General features: G+C 41.6%; 1 protein-coding gene across 9 annotated transcripts in view; it reads left to right on the top strand.

Moving 5' to 3' along the window:
• Nucleotides 1-17,000, top strand: part of ITPR1 (inositol 1,4,5-trisphosphate receptor type 1) — a 163,626-nt gene that overhangs the window by 53,925 nt on the left and 92,701 nt on the right. For all 9 annotated transcript variants that reach the window (XM_072044593.1, XM_072044592.1, XM_072044590.1 and 6 more), the window contains 16 exons: nucleotides 917-1,071; nucleotides 1,780-1,879; nucleotides 2,304-2,464; nucleotides 3,169-3,310; nucleotides 3,689-3,847; nucleotides 4,426-4,598; nucleotides 4,861-4,980; nucleotides 6,244-6,438; nucleotides 7,712-7,963; nucleotides 9,314-9,455; nucleotides 10,373-10,526; nucleotides 10,851-11,038; nucleotides 12,506-12,644; nucleotides 14,410-14,464; nucleotides 15,703-15,868; nucleotides 15,969-16,139. In XM_072044593.1, the coding sequence (XP_071900694.1) occupies nucleotides 917-1,071; nucleotides 1,780-1,879; nucleotides 2,304-2,464; nucleotides 3,169-3,310; nucleotides 3,689-3,847; nucleotides 4,426-4,598; nucleotides 4,861-4,980; nucleotides 6,244-6,438; nucleotides 7,712-7,963; nucleotides 9,314-9,455; nucleotides 10,373-10,526; nucleotides 10,851-11,038; nucleotides 12,506-12,644; nucleotides 14,410-14,464; nucleotides 15,703-15,868; nucleotides 15,969-16,139 (2,472 nt within the window). The remainder of the gene's footprint in view (nucleotides 1-916; nucleotides 1,072-1,779; nucleotides 1,880-2,303; nucleotides 2,465-3,168; nucleotides 3,311-3,688; nucleotides 3,848-4,425; nucleotides 4,599-4,860; nucleotides 4,981-6,243; nucleotides 6,439-7,711; nucleotides 7,964-9,313; nucleotides 9,456-10,372; nucleotides 10,527-10,850; nucleotides 11,039-12,505; nucleotides 12,645-14,409; nucleotides 14,465-15,702; nucleotides 15,869-15,968; nucleotides 16,140-17,000) is intronic.

The following is a 17,000-nucleotide window of genomic DNA, read 5'->3' as shown; positions in this document are numbered from 1 at the left end:
ATCACTTTGTAAACTCCATGTAGGAGTTAGGTGTTTGTTTCTACCTCGGCAGCTGGTTTCTTTGTTTTGTCAAATGACAGCTTTTCATTGACTAGAACTGCTAGTTCCAGGGGAAAGCTTTTAGAAAAAGATGTGGTTCCTTTTTCTGTATCTTTTTTTTCCCTAACCTTTTATCCTTTCATCCTAAAATCTAGTGTTTTACTCACTCATTTGATGGTTGTATATTTACTTTGATAAAGCAGGCTGGTAATTTGCTAGCACCTTAGGCAGGAAGATACTTGTGATGCCGTGTCCTTTGTAGCGTATCACTGTGTTGGAGTGCATCGTGAGCTGAAGCATAAGCAGCAAGGCAGCTAACTTCTTGATTAGCTCTTGCTTTATTCATTTGCAGTTGATATACCCAAGCCCCATTTTTGCTGTTGAAGGTGATTATTTCCCAGCAAGGCTGTTGGTACTTAGTGTTGCTGGTTTTTGTATTTGTTGCTTATGTAATTTCTTCTAGGGTGACAACTGCCATACATTAAATGCATTTCAAAAGCCAGTAGTGTCTAGGGTGGTGATCTGAGCAGATGTGGATCATCTGAAACTGCTCCGAGTTCCTGGTGTGCTGTGGGTGAACAGCTGGGAGATGTTGAGTCTCTTGGCACGCTGCAAGACACAACCTCTCTTGTCGAGGATTTATTGTGTTTATAACCCAGAAATGCTCAGAAGTTATTAACACTAGGGAAAAGCAAAGCAATGTTTGACAAGAGGAGCTACTTTCACTTTTACTGGTACCCTAGAGCGTAGTCATCTTACCCAGTGCTTGGAGTGGTTCAGAGCTATGTCTACAAATCACAGAGCGCATCTATGCAGCGCTAGGAAGCTGGGTCTGGAGGGCTTGGTCTGACTGTGTGTGATGGGACTTCTTCTGCAGCTGGACCCTGAGCAGGATGCCTCCAGAAGAGGCTTGCGTGATGCTCAGGAGAAGATGGCATACTCTCTGGTGTCCGTGCCTGAAGGAAACGATATCTCTTCCATATTTGAGTTGGACCCTACTACCTTGCGAGGAGGAGACAGCCTTGTCCCCAGGTACGAGCTAACGATAGCATTAGAGCTGACCACCTGCCTTGGAGTTTGGCTTGGTTTTGGTTCGGTTTGGTTTTAGGTAAAGCACTTTCTCACTATTTATTTTCATATGAAATTAAGGTTCTCTTTCATTTATAAAAATGATTAGCAAATGCCTAGAGCTTCAGTACAGTGTTTTACAACGAACTTACAAGTAACAATATCCAATTTTACAGATGGGGAAACTGAAACTAAGTGGCTTTATTTTTCCAGTTAAGAAACTGACAGAAGTCTGGGGTCTATGATAATGCTAATTCCCCCGACCTGCCTGTGTTGTATTTGCTAGGACACAACATCCAGCGTTTAGCATTTCATTTTCTGTTGCGTATAGTTGTTTAACTGTTCATATCGTACCTCTTGCTACTCAAAAGATGCCGTACCTCCAAAGATGCAGAGTTCAAATGTGGGCTCTTTGCTATCTGCTCCCACCCAGAAAGCATGATGTATTTGTTTGATCTACTTCATCCAAGTGACTCTTGAAAAAAATCAGATGCTCTGAGGTGGTGTGAGTTAACATGGCCTCCAAATGCAGCAGTGCTGGCTGCCACAGTTTGTGGAGTGAATTTTTTTTTTTTTCACTTGTTCTTGACAACAGTTTCTGTTTTTGAACAATGCTAAGATTTCTTGACTGGGAAAATGACTCACATTTTGAAACTTTTGACTTTCTTTCAGGAACTCTTATGTCAGACTTAGACACCTTTGCACTAACACCTGGGTTCATAGTACCAATATCCCTATTGATAAGGAAGAAGAGAAACCTGTGATGCTTAAAGTAAGACCTGCTACTTTTTTATAGTCACATCCTTTAATTTCTGAACTTTCACCAATATGTTGTTGGTAGGAGAAGTTCCAGTCCCTTGAGACTTTGGGGTTTGTCAAACAGGTAGCAGTACGACAGTGGTAAATAGTGCCTACACAAAATATTTTATCTAAAAGATTATGTTTTCATAGTAGTTTAATAGTTACACTGTTAAATTTCTAATTTACAACAGCACACGAAGAATTTTTTCCTACTCTCTATGGCAGTATTTTCTAGTCTCACCTGATGTTTCTCTGTTCTGGGAACACCTGTGAGCTTGTCAGGGTGCTGCTGTTCTTATACCATCTCTAAGTGAGGCTGTGTATGAGTATGGCTTTTTGTCTTTTTTAGTATCAATTCTGCCTTTTGGTTTGGTAATAAAACTCTTTGGTTTTAGATTGGTACTTCTCCAGTGAAAGAGGACAAAGAAGCTTTTGCTATAGTACCAGTTTCTCCTGCGGAGGTTCGGGACTTGGACTTTGCAAATGATGCAAGTAAGGTTTTAGGTTCCATCGCTGGCAAGCTGGAAAAGGGAACAATAACCCAGAATGAAAGGAGGTAAGGAGACAAGAATTTGGTTCAGATGATATTCTTTGCTTTACTCAATGTGTTTCTTGTATTGTTGATTTGCCCATAGTGAAGGTTCTCAAGCCATATTCTGTCAGCCCCTCCTTGTTGCTCTGTGAAAAGAGAGCATGGGAACTGTTGTTGTGAACTTGGAGGAATAATCCATAGCATGCCTTTCTTGATGGGCTTTGCAAAATGAGTGTGGGAATTTATAATCCATCTTGTGAAGAGGGAACATATGACTTCTGGCAAATCCTCTGACAATGTCTTTGAAAAATATGTGGCCACTCAAAAAGAATGCACAGTCTGCTGTGTAAAACGAGGGTCCATGTGCTTCCATAGCCAACCTCTTTTCTTTGGTCTTGGGGAGATTATCATCTGATTTGGTTTTTTTGGCAATACAGAAAAACTGCCAAATAGGACTTAGGGAGCAAAAGTTGCCTTAAAGTGATATTGTTGTCTTACTGCTTCTGTAGTTTGGCTATTAAACATTAACCTGTAATAATAAGGGAGCACTAGTTCCTAATTTAAAGTTCCTTACAAACCTAGGGGCTTTATCCAATGTCTGGGTTAGTCTCTAATTGATGTCTTTTTTGTCACTTAACATTTTGAAATCTGTATAACCTTACCACTGTCATTGTTCTTTTAACAGATAAAACTTAGTCTTGTATTAACAACTTCTGGCATTTCTGTAGATCTGTTACCAAATTGTTGGAGGATTTGGTCTACTTTGTTACTGGTGGAACTAATTCTGGGCAAGACGTGCTTGAAGTGGTATTTTCTAAACCCAATAGAGAACGGCAAAAATTGATGAGAGAGCAGAATATTCTAAAGCAGGTAGAGTGCATTTTTCTTTAAACTCTGCCTACCAGAAGGGTTGTCAAAAAGAAAATCCTAATAGTAGAGAACCTGGTCAAAATATGAGGACCGAAGGATCCTTTTGGTAGGTTGTCAGTGGACTCTAGGCATGGTACTGTTAGTACAAAAAAATACAGCATATGTTGGCAAATAAACCTGATAAACAGTGTCTTCTGTACAGGCTGTACTTTGGCCAAGAAACAAACATAGCAATTATAGAGTATTTCTGATGCATCTTGTAGAAATTCAAAGATACGAACACATTAATTTACTTTAATTTTACATTTACATTAATTTTAATCAAACGAAGGCAGTACCTCATGTGATTTAAATGCCTGGTTTTTCATAAATCCATAGATTTTCAAGTTGCTGCAAGCACCATTTACGGACAGCGGTGATGGCCCGATGCTGCGGCTGGAGGAGCTCGGAGACCAGCGGCACGCTCCCTTCAGACACATATGTCGGCTTTGCTACAGAGTGCTGAGGCACTCTCAGCAGGATTACAGAAAGAATCAGGTTTGAAATATGTTTGCAGCTTTCGATGGCACTGATATTGTTCCTGTGCTCCAAAAAATAAGAGCTACATCCTGTTAATTAAATCCTGCTAATGCAGTGGTGTGATTTCACAGTCAGCAAGAGATCTTTTTGATTGCTCAATTTTACTCTATTTGCTGTCTTTCATCTCTATCAGACTATGTACAGTGTAATTAGTGCTAGTTCTAAGGGAAATTTCTGAAAGAAACGGGTTTGCTGTTGATCCAGGTGAACTTTTAAGATTTTCTTTACTCTTGCGTACTACAAGCTCCATTGAAAGTTGGCCTGTGAACTGAGGATGTACGTTTTTTGTTGCCAGCTATTAAAAACAAACTCATATCAGATGGAGATAAATGCTTTGATGGTCTCCAGCCCAGAGGTGAGGGAGATGTTAAGACTTTGTCATTACTCACTTTCTCTCAAAGGAAGTACAATAAGAATGTAATCCAGTTCGCTTCTTGGGATGGTGGCATTAACAAGTCTTACTGTTTTGTTATTGATGATTTTCTGAAATTCTGAGACTCAATTGCACCACCTTTGTCCTTCCCTTTGGTTCAAAGGAATACATTGCAAAGCAGTTTGGCTTCATGCAGAAACAAATTGGCTATGATGTCTTGGCTGAGGACACGATCACCGCACTGCTCCATAACAATCGCAAGCTCTTGGAGAAGCACATCACAGCTGCCGAGATTGATACTTTTGTTAGCCTTGTGAGGAAAAACAGGGAGCCCAGGTGAGAGCTACGTTTTCAAGCGCATGATTACCCTTTCCTCTTAGTCTTCTGAGAAAAATCTGTACTTGCCAACTTGCTAGCAAGAACACAACTAAGTTCGCTTCTTCTTTTTTGGCATTTTCCACAACTTCCTACTAGGGCAGCAGTCTCACTCTGCTGTGTAAAATTGGAGTTCTGATTTTTTTTTCTTTCTGAAATATAGATTTCCTCAGTCTAAATCTCAACGTGGATTGATACCCTTTTGGCTTACGTTTTCCAACAGGTTTTTGGATTATCTCTCAGATCTGTGCGTTTCCATGAACAAGTCTATTCCAGTGACACAGGAGTTGATTTGTAAAGCCGTTCTGAATCCAGCGAATGCAGACATACTCATCGAAACTAAGTAAGTAAATCCTTTAAAGATGGTTTTGCTAGTGTGAAACAGAAGGGAGGTGATTCAAAGCGGAGAACACTGCTGACATCTCTAGAGAAAGCAGCGTGGAGTCTTCTTTGAATGCACAATAAATGGATATTGATGACTGCAAAAGTCTGCAATATGCGTTCTCAGCCCAGAAGTCAGAGACATCTTTTGGATGTTTCATGTTTGATCAAAGTACATGACTTCTTGTAAAGGTTCCGTGGGCCTGATTCTCTTCTGGGCCTCAGGCTTCCTTCTTTGAGCTGTCTGATGTGACTGAACACTTCTTGGGTACGTGCACACTGTGCTCAGCTTGCAGCAAAACAAAAGATGATGCATCTTTGCTCACCCCTTCACCCCTTTCTCCCCCCTAATGATGGGATTTTGGTCTCAGCATTGCCCTGCCATTGCTGGAGCACCACAGCAGGCACTAAATCCCAACCATCTTTTGTAGTGACACAATATGTGGCATAGGGCACAGGTAATCAATATCAAAACACTGTAAAAGAGAAACAGATCTTTGTCAGGTAGTTAAAATCCACATGGATTAGAATATTCTTGAAGATGTATAGTGCTCTTCATGAAATTACAAGGACTATTTATTTCCAGCAGCACTTGAAGTTGCTACATCAGTTACTGGTTCTTATCTTGTACATTTTGTTTATATTTTTCAGATGTATGATCTTTCTTTTGCTGAAGAACTAAAAGCCATAGTTGCCTTTTTAGTGGCTGATTCATTTCTAGCTTTGTCACATAAGCAGAAAAGTTTTGATCCGGTTGGTATTTAGGGGATCCAGTACTGATCAAATGTCAGATATTTTTGTTTACCAAATCTTTTCTTAGCTTGTTGAATATTCTTTGAACAGATTTTCCCATAAAGATGTTTTTTGAAAGTCAGTTAGCTGTGAGGTCTTTGCTTCTTTATTTTCATCAGTTGAATGGAGGTGAAAGGTATGTGTACCATTGATCTTTTCAGGGCCAAATGGAAAGCTTATCTAAATTCACTCTAATGCCTTTAATAATAAAACCTAAAGACTTTATGTAGTAAACTGCTACTGCTGAAAGAGTAAGGTATTCAGCTTTTACTTGGCAGAGTTCAGGAATAAAATGTGTTTTCTTAATGCAGGTGAGATCATAAAATTACTTTTATATCGCCAGTACATTTCAGCAAGTGTTTTAAAAGAAATGTTCTTAAAGATTTGCATGGGTCTTGGCAGTTTGTAATCTAACCACACTTCATTCTGGCAGGCTGGTCCTCTCTCGATTCGAGTTTGAAGAAGTGTCAAGTGGAGAAAATGCCTTGGAAGTTGGAGAAGATGAGGAAGAAGTGTGGCTATTCTGGAGAGACAGTAACAAGGAAATCCGCAGTAAGAGTATCAGAGAGTTGGCTCAGGATGCTAAGGAAGGGCAGAAGGAAGATCGGGACGTACTCAGCTATTACAGGTTAACAGCGTGTGCAGTAGTTGGCTAGCAAAGTTCATTGAGACTATTGCGGGGGGGAACTTCAGTGTATAGGCTTTAGTTGAATTTGTGGACAGGATGCTGCTCTAATGGACGAAACAGCCATTAGAGAATGAGGATGAAGTGGGAGCTAACAGCATAAGGTTTGTAGCAAGAAGTCGAATTATCACCATGAGCAAGTTTAAACTGTTCTAAACTAGCTGAAGCTTAGAGTGCATTAAATTTGCACACCATTGCCTGTATTTCTGCTTGGTTTCCAGATAAGTGCATGCTAACACAGAGTCTGTATGTTAACTGTTTATGTTAACTGTACCAAAATGGTAACTGGGGTGAAAAACCACGTGCAGGAGCAACAGGATTTCAGTGCACAAATGGCTTTGCTTTTGATTTTAAAAAAGAGCTGCTGCTGTTCTCCCTGCCTTCTAAACCTCTTTCTAACCTCAAAGTGTTTAGCAGTCCTGTAGCCCTCAGCAGGACAGTATATGAACTGAGGAAAATGCCACCAGTTTGGTGTGATTAATGCACTGTTCTTTCATACAGCTTAAGCTATGCTTTTAGCAGTTTCTAATGTGAAGCGATATTTCCAGATGACTTGACAAGACACCAAGTTCTTGGCATAGTGTAAGATCAGGTTTCAGCCCAAACCAAATTCCTGTGTCTGGGTTATAAACTTCTGAAAATAGTTTGACAGACTCGACTGTGGTGGTGCAGAAAGCACTACTAGATTTTTTCTAAAAGCTGATTTTCATTTTATTTTTTGCGTTATCATTTGCATTAAAAGGTTTCATATAGTAGACTTAATGCATGTTTTTATTTGAGCCTGTTGGAGGGCTGTGCTCAAAAGATGTTCTTTTATAATATCTATTTTGAAAAATTATATTTGATTCCAAGATAAGCTTTCTTGCATCTCCTTTTGAAGAGAATTGCTAGTGTTAATTATTTTCAGTTCACTTTATAGACTTGTGCATGTGCTTAAAACAACTGTTTAGTGTAGAGTTTGGTCAAGGCCCCATGAGAAGTGCTTAGACTTAAAACTAGCCTGTTTCCAATTAAACATTCATTTCCTTGGGAAACATAGTTGTCACTGTTCAACACAAATCCATATGAATACTCACGAATGTAGGACATGTGTTTTATGACTAAAAGTTAATTATTGGTCTGTTGAACATGCAATTGTTTATCAGTTATCCAGTGGAAGGTTCTGGAAATTAAAGTGTAAGCTGTTTGTTTGTGTATTTCCCCCCTAACCCCAAAGATACCAGCTCAACCTCTTTGCTAGAATGTGCCTTGATCGACAGTACTTAGCCATAAATGAAATATCTGGCCAGCTGGACGTGGATCTCATTCTCCGTTGCATGTCTGATGAAAACTTGCCGTATGATCTGAGAGCATCTTTCTGCCGGCTAATGCTTCATATGCATGTTGATCGTGACCCCCAGGAACAAGTCACACCGGTGAAGTATGCTCGTCTGTGGTCTGAGATACCTTCGGAAATTGCTATTGATGAGTAAGTGCTTGCTGGAATCATTCCATCTTCTTAAAAATGAAACTGGATCAATCCTAAACCGATGCATCATTTATGCTGTTTCTGTGCTTAAAAAAAGGGGGGGTGGGAGAGAAAAAAGTTCTTATTCTTACAAGCTTTTTTATTCAATCCTTGTAGCTTCATTTGTCTGTAATGTTTTCTGGAGAGGACCTTCCTCAGTATAAAATAACCTTGTACAGGTCTGGAGTAAAGCAGGAAGGCGTAGGTGATTTTTCTCCAAAACATCCAAAGATCACAGTGACATTTGCCTCTGACTGGGGTGATGTGATGAGTGACCTAGCTCTGGGAAGGCAACAGAGAACTATTTTGTTTTTCCTCATGCCTTATTCAATTAGAATATTGACTCTTCAAGGCAGATGGTCCACACAGAAGCTAGCACAAGCAGAAGTGAAGACAAGGGGGAAGATGCTGAAACAAGTCATGTCCTGGATACAGAGTCCTGTTGCTTAAACCCCAATGGAAAACACTCTGATGCAGGGGTAAAAGACCCATACAAAACCACAGCCAGACTGGAGACTTGATTTTTTTCACCATAGACTCGTATTAACTCGATTGTAGGGATAACTTAACACTTAGAGTAGTTCAATGGCTCAGCTTCTTCAGACAGAGGAAACGAACATTTTACAATTGTGCTAAATTTTAGGAATTTTAGTCTTCCAGTGTTAGTACTGGCGTAAAGTGTTTTTTGCCCTCCCTTCCCTCCTCAATAGCCTAGTCATCTTCTCTGAGAGAAATGCAATAGATCATATTCAGCTTTAAATGCCAAAACAGAAACAAATGGCTTCAGCTCTGGCAGAGGCTGAACGGTGAGTGACCCATGACCAAACAGGAAGAGGGAAAAAAAGGCAGTTGGTGGAAGGTTATGGGGATTCTCTTTTTTATAGTTCCCTACATGCACTGAGAAACCAACTTAACGTTTCTATTAAGAAAAGTTCAAGTCTACTTTGAATATATATTGTTTTCATTTGCAGTCGGCATCTCTTGGCCACATCTGTTCTTAGTGCTGTACATAGGTTGTCACTGTTCTGGTTTAAAAGAAAAATAAGCTTCTTTACTGGGACAAGATTCTTTTTTGTTTGCTTTTGTTTTCATCAGACACTCTTAAATAGTGCAAAATGAGTATATGGGATAAAACAGTAAAAGCTGGGAAATTATGGTGTCAGCTTCTTGGTTTCCTCGTTTGGATAAATTATTTAACAGCCTTTAACTTCTCCTGGATTTTTACAAATCACTGAAAAATTGTATCAGGGGAAAGCCCTGTGTGTTTGCATGCTAAGTTTTGTTTTTGTTTTGTTTTTTTTCCCTCTTCAGCTATGATAGCAGTGGAACCTCCAAAGATGAAATTAAGGAGAGATTTGCACAAACAATGGAATTTGTAGAGGAATATTTAAGAGATGTGGTGTGTCAGAGGTTCCCTTTTTCTGATAAAGAGAAAAATAAGCTCACTTTTGAGGTAGTTATCCAGTTCTGATTTTTATGCTTTTTGGTGGAATGTGTTACCTTTTTCAACACCAGATAGGTGGGCAAGTACTTAGTGAATACTGAGCCACAGCATGCGTGTGCTGCCAAGAGTGCTCCTTTCTCATGTGGGCAACCCCACTGAAGTTAGTGATAGTTTGCAATGACAGTTCTTGAAATACAATTAATGCATATAAGCTTATGTCTTGGGCTTGCAGCAGCCTTGTTTGCTTTTTGTGCTCTGTGTTATTACAAAGTCAAGCTTTAATGGCATAAATACTCAGTAAAACAACACTTTGCATGCACAGAAATGCTCTAGAGCTTACGGTATTATCTATGAAGAGAACTTTACAGTACCTGGGGACTTACTGACCAATTGAAATATTCTGTCTGTGCAAATATAGTGTAGCAGATGCATGCAGTAGTATTCTTGAACAGTGAATTAAAAAAAAAAAATTGAAATTATTTGAGGAATGTGCAGCTGTTGGGTCTGCCTTAAATATTTGCACTACATGTGAAATTATTTTTTGTGGCATGTGGAGGGCTTGTGGGAAAGCTTGATAATTTGGGAACAGTAATCTCTGGATATGGTGTGTGTTCCTGTCAAAGCAAACTGTTCTCTCTGGTCTTGGCCTATCTTGCCTTGTCTGTAATGAGACAAATACAGTACGACTTTGTAGCTATAGAATATGAATTGTAGGCACAGACTGTTACCACAGGCATTTCAGTATTTGTAGACAAGTAGAAAGCTTGCTGATAACATGCAGAACTATACAGTCTTACATGGAATTATGAGGAATTGTAATCAGAATGACTCGCAGCCAGGTTATCGGTCTTTTCATGCTGTTGAAAACTTGTTTTTTGTAGCAAAATGCTTAGTATTAATCAGGCTTTCTATTGTTGTTTTGGCAGGTTGTTAACCTAGCCAGAAATCTGATATATTTTGGTTTCTACAACTTCTGTGACCTTCTCAGACTAACCAAAATCCTCCTTGCTATATTAGACTGCGTGCACATCACTACCATCTTCCCTATTACCAAGATGGCAAAAGGCGAGGAAAGTAAAGGTAAGACTGAAAAATGAGTGGCACGGGAGATGATTCATCAGCAGTTTCTGGTTCATCTAAAAACATCAGTTTGGGTTCAACATCTCCTCTGTGGCTTTGTTGGAAAGCAGGGTGATGTCTGTGAGGAACGAGGGAGAGGGCAGGTGTCCCCTGCGAGTGCTGCAGTGCTCCTTTTGCCCTCCGTCTGCTCCAGGCACTCAGGTGTCCGGCTGGCCTTGTTTAATGTTGAGACAATTTCTCTTTGTAGGACGTGAAGGGTCCTTGCTCTGTTAATGCAGTCCCATTCTGCCATCATAACCTTACTGTTTACCTACCTCTCTGAAGGGAGCAATGTGATGAGATCAATCCACGGAGTCGGTGAGCTGATGACCCAGGTGGTGCTCAGAGGTGGCGGGTTCTTGCCCATGACTCCGCTTGCTGCTGCTCCTGAGGGAAATGTCAAGCAGAGTGAACCAGAGAAGGAGGACATCCTGGTAATGGACACCAAGCTGAAGATCATAGAAATACTTCAGGTATTAGCAATGCAAACTAATGTAGCATCTCGTGCTGCATTTAAGTCTTAGTATAGTGCCGTGCTGCCACTTAATTCACTCCTGCCTTGTATGTCCCACTCCTCGATGGGTGCAGTGTTACAAGGGCAACTTTTCCAGGCGTGCAGCACTCATCTCACATGTGCCAGTACTATTGTGCCATGACTGAGCCTGTGATAGAAATGAGTCAGCAGTGGACTTCTGCGCATGACAGAAGTCTAACAGTGACTTGTAAATGTCTGATTTGCTGAAGTGGAGAGCTCATAGTCCCTCTACTGTTGTGGTTTCTCCAAATCCCCAGGAACATCCTGTTAGATGTCCCAAGGAAGGGAGTTAGACTTGATACTTCTCTCTGCATAGCTATCGGCCTGAGCGGTTTTTTTATGCATGCTCCAGCCTCTTGCAGCCTCCTCAATCTTTGCCTGGCTTTTTCCACTTGTTCACTCCTAAGGCTTCAAAACATGAAGACAAAAGTTTTTTTCCCCTTTTCCACAGTTCTGTCTTGATCTTTTTGTGTTGGTGACACAAAATCGCTGTGCTGAAATCCATCTTCCCTCCCTTGCTGTACAAGTCCCTGTTCTGTTCAGTAACTTCATGGGCAAGTTCACGTAGGCCAAAATGCTGCAAAAGGCGTGTGGGCGAAGTACACAAGGCAGCAGGCACGCCGTGGTGTACCTTCCCTGTGCTCTGCCCTCTGTGGGAGGTTTTGCACGTAGCTGGATTTGGGGTCGTGCCCTTCCGCTCAGCAACAGATGCAGCATGCAGGGGAGGCTTGATTCACTTCCTTTCACCATTGCTAATTTTAGTTAAACTCAGAACTGCTCTCATATGGCCTGGCATGTTGCGGCAGGGTATTTTAATGTGCCAGTGTTCCCCCTGTTACCATGGGTTATTAAAACTGGCGTTAAGCATTTTCCCCTGAACTGCAGGGAACTGCAAGTGCTCTCTGCATTGCACTTCATTCCTCAAAATTGTTCAGATTGAATTGTAAAGCACTGAGGAGATGGCTGAGCTGTACTAGCTCGTGCCGATGACACCCCCAGCACACCTGAAGTGCCCCTGTTGGGCTGCAGCAGGCTGTGGGGCTCTGCTTGGGGCAGTGACCTGGCTCTGGAGCTCAGGTTCAGAGCAGACAGGAATGATTTCCTCGTCGCGGGGGGAGGCAGTGTGAGGGTGCATGCACTGGACAGTAATAAGGGATCAAAACTCTGTCAGAGTCTTTCACCTGTAAGTATACACATTGAAGTTACAGGAAAACAAATCTGTATTCTGGGGATATTAAAAAAAAAAAGAAACAAAACCCCTCTGCATACCTCTTCTCCAATTAAATCTACGTTTTTGCTGTGGTGACCTTGTGTGTTGGTATCACTGCATTCTGTGTCAGTGCTGTGTACGTGTGCTGGAAACAGGCAAGTTCCTGCAACATTTCTACTACTTCTGTATCACTAGTTTATTTTGAATGTGAGATTGGACTACAGAATCTCCTGCCTACTTTGTATATTTAAACACGAATTTGATGAAAGCAATGCCCAGATGACCGAATCGCCCACTGGAAGCAGCAGTCAAGAAATGCCAGCAAACGTACCAGGTCAGTCACTTCGCAAAGAATGTCTTCATGTATGTTAAGGAAGGCTCTTTAATCTTAGAGATGCCAATTGAATAATCGATTCAACTTCTAGCTTTGGCATATGACAAGCAGTCCCACTGAAGCAGTGGTCATGTGTTGTGTCATGTACCATTTTCTGTCCCCCCCCAAAACAATGCCAGGAACAAACACCACTGTCATGTGAATCTGATTCCCATATCCATTTTCCCGTGCTGATTCTTCAACCCACCAGAACTTTCATTTCATACTGTGGGAAGGAGAGATATCAGAGGTTACCCTGTCTCAGTGCTTACAGACAAGGGTGTGCCAGTAATTCTGTGGCTGACCAGTGTTCTTAACTGAAAGCAGGGGAGTCGGTGCGTTGGGTAGAGGTAGTGCTGTTAATTGCTGTACCACTTTCCATGGGAAAAAGGATCCTGCCGTTAAGACCTGCACCATGAAAAATCGCTGGATATTAAAAGGGCAGCTTATTAGACAGCAAACAGTTTTTCTCACTTGATTTGGGGACTGTATCTCTAGATGTAACAGGGAAAGATAAGAAAAATGTGTTTTAGATGTGAAGTCTTCAAAGGACAGACTATTTCTTTTGATCTCACTTCAAAGGGCTTATGTTTACTTTTTTTCCTTGGACTGCCTGTCCAGCAGCCCCCCAGGGTGCCAAGGCCTTCAAAACAGGGCTGGTTGGGGAGCACAAGAGCTCTTTCTGTCAGCTAAACTTTGGAGGAAAGGGGGGAGCAAACGTTTTTGGCAAAGATGTTAAATCCATGTGCTCTCTTTCCATTCCATTTGGAAATGGTTGTGAAAGATTCAGAGCTCCAAGTCTGGGGTCAGAGCAGGGTCTTGGGTGACTCCAGAGCATCAATTCCTGCTTGCTCCAGCGCAATCTGAGGTGATGATGGGGAGCAGTGCGTTGTTGAACATAGCTTTAGAGAATGAAATTATTCACTTGGGTCTTTCAATCTCAGCATTTGCAAACAGAAGGTGGCCTGGTGTCATCAGTAGTCTGTCGTTTTGTACTCACCATCAGTGGGTTCTTATTCAAAATTTCCTTTTAATCTCATTGCCCCTTGTGCCCAATGGCAGGTCTTATCATTTACCTGCTTCATAAATTAGTGAGTCCAGTGGAATTCAGACCGAGCTGCCCTTTGTCATGGCTGCTGGTTGGAGTTTTGGGGCAGCAGAGAGGGAAGAAATGCATGTTTGTGCAGTATGTAGCTGAGAGTGTCCAGGGAAAAAAAAAGCCAAACACATTTTACTGTTTTTTGTTGTTGTTTTTTTTTTGTATTTTGGAAGATTGGTCATTGCCAACGTGATCATATTTACCTTACACTGTTAAATATAAAGCCTTTGTTATCAACTGAGCCACAGGGGTACGGCTGTCACTGCTGAACGTAATGCTTTGGAACTTCGAGCTGAAGCTCGGTGTGTCTTGTGAGTGGCCCCTCGGAATGACAACATTTCCCATCAGTGACCTGGAAGAATGCTGGTGAAATCTAAAAATAGACGAGAAGAATAACCCTGGGTGTTGCTGAAGTGATTGTGCAGTTTAATTTGTGAGCTGATGGCAGGTTAATTTATTGTCTTGTTATCTTAGCAAACTGCTTCAGTAATCTGTGCCCCTTTCAGCTGGTGATGACCCTCTTGCTTACACCTACATCCCTTCTTGCAGTTCAGGATGTTTTTAGGCTGCAAAAACATCTCCGGTGCAATTCTGACGTAACATATTTGCCTGTTCTTATTTTCTCAGGAGCCCTGGACTTTGAGCATATTGAAGAACAAGCTGAAGGGATCTTTGGTGGAAGGAAAGTATCACTTCAGTAGTGCTAATTGAAATGTAGCTCAGCAGTTCCCAGGCTGCAGCCCCAAGTGTGCTCATAAGGAGGTGGATTGCAGTTGCAATCGAGGTGGTAAATGGGAAAAGATTGGAAACAGCTGCCCCACTGAATTACTTAGGCTTCATTTTCCTGAAATGCCTTTGATACAGCTTAAAGTAATGTCCATGGGAGTTAAAAGCCATGGGTAAGGCACAGGTGGTCCTTCAGTCAAAAAAGATCTTCACTGGAGTGCTTCACTTGTAAGGATGAAAGCAAAGTTGGAGGATTAGTGCATCTAAGCCGAGTGCTGCTTTAAAATCTTAGGGAGAAGTTTGTGTGGGTAAGGATTGGAACTTCTAAGGCAGGTATCTACTTAGCCATGCTTTTTTTTTTTTTTAATGCAGCATTAGACTGCACGTGCATGACAGAGTAAAGCTAGCAAGCTGTGTCTTCAGTACCCGTTTTCTTTCTGGAGTTGCTTATGCTCTTCCTTTGACCACGGGATGATGAGTCAGTGATGGGCTTCAAGTACTTGAGCTTATCCTGATATTCTGCCCGCTCTGTGTTGAAGCCCTGTGAAGGTCTATGTTCTAACAGTCCTTAAGCTGCTTGGAGAGCTGCAGTTCTTTTCTATAAACCTGAGATAACTGTTTTCTTAAATGAGGAGGGAGAGAGATTCGTTTACTGAATTAATAACCAGAATTTCAGTGCAAGAGTGCAGACTGAGTTGGAAGCAGAATTTGGAAAGATTCAGAGTAACTGATAAAGAAAAAAGAAGGTAGTCTATCATCTTCAGGAAAGAAATGCAAACGAAAGAGCAAAGAAGAGGATTGTAAGTGCTTGACATAATTAGCTTTGCAACGGTGATATTGAGGAAGGGTTGTATTTTGTGGGTAGAAAAGGTATTAGGAATGCTCAAGAACTATTTGAGCAATAGCATAAGACTGACATAGGGATGAACAATTAGTCATAATTTGTCTGTGAAAAAGTAAGAAACTGTATGCTGAGTGAGCCATGAGTAATGAATTTCTGGAAGCCTTATGATTATGCAGCATGTGAAGAAAAAAAAACACAAGCCTGTGTACTTTAAGGTAGCATTTGATTTGACAAATTGCTTGGTTATTTCAAAACAAGAAAAAAACTTTTCCACCACAGGAGACTGGACTTAGGAACCTGCTGGGATGTTAAGCCCAATATGACAGTTAATTCCTACGTTTTGTTTTCAGTGAGGAGAATACCCCACTGGACTTGGATGACCATGGTGGCAGAACATTTCTCAGAGTTTTGCTGCATTTAACAATGCACGACTACCCTCCTCTGGTGTCTGGGGCGCTTCAGCTGCTCTTCCGGCACTTCAGTCAGAGACAAGAAGTCCTTCAAGCTTTTAAGCAGGTATGTGTGTGTATTAAGAACATTATTCCTCATCTGAATGTGTATACTGCAGTTTAAAAATAAATCCTTTTGTGCAACTAATGGATTGCATTCATATAAGGTTCAACTGCTTGTTACCAGCCAAGATGTTGACAACTACAAGCAGATAAAACAAGATCTGGACCAACTGAGGTCTATTGTGGAAAAATCGGAGCTTTGGGTATACAAAGGCCAGGGTCCAGACGAGGCGATGGATGGAGTGCAAGGAGAAAATGAACACAAGAAGAAAGAGGTAATTGGGTTGTGCTTTCCAAGATTTGTATCTTAATGTTTTCTGAAGGTGTAACTGCTCCCAGAACTGTGGGTACAGCAAGTATCCCTTCTGCATGCTGCATAGTGAGGCTGTTTGTATTGCTGTTAGAAATACGGCAAGAATAAGAGGAAAGCTTGGACCAGCTGATGCCAATTAGCCTTGGGTGGAAACTGCTCAGAATTAGCAGCTGCTGTAGTGTCATCTTTAGGCCCTAACAGAGCAGTTGGTTTGGGTTTTGCTGTGCCCCTTGTGTTGTCCTTGCAGCACTGGGAGATTGTGTGACTTCTTTGGGTGGTCACCCAGCAGAGGACAGCTGCGAACGGTTGGGGTGATGCATTGTGAATCACAACACAGTGTGTGTGCTGGTGCGGCGTTGGGGAACTGGGAAGGGCAGCAGAGAAGTGGTGTAGCCCTGGCAAGAGGGCTCTGGGGCAGGTGCAGGCAGGGGCTGCAGTGCAGATCCCAGGGAGAGCAGGCAGCGGTGTGTTGGGCAGCAGTGCCCGGTCTCTGGGAGGGCACTGGTGGCACCAGCTGCTGTGCAGAGGGACAGCAGGGAATGTGGGCAGTGGGGACACTAGGGTGCATGCTTCCAACACATTTGATTTTTTCATATCCTTCGGTTAAACTATTTGTATATATAACATGGGGGTTGCTGTATTTTTTTACAACTTACTTGTAGCTATTAGTATGGTGAATATTAGTATTTATAAAAAATCTGCAAGTGAAGCTAATGAATGGTGAGGTGAACACAACGTGCTAAAGCACTGTATCAAAACAAAATACAACACTAGAGAAAAGACTTAAAAAATCCCTGAATATTTCTTGGTTTCTCACGGCAGT

The sequence above is a fragment of the Anas platyrhynchos genome, chromosome 13, assembly GCF_047663525.1.
Source record: "Anas platyrhynchos isolate ZD024472 breed Pekin duck chromosome 13, IASCAAS_PekinDuck_T2T, whole genome shotgun sequence".
NCBI classification, from domain to species: domain Eukaryota; kingdom Metazoa; phylum Chordata; class Aves; order Anseriformes; family Anatidae; genus Anas; species Anas platyrhynchos.
The sequence above is the reverse complement of the archived record's forward strand: the minus strand, read 5'-3'. Positions and strand labels throughout refer to the sequence as shown.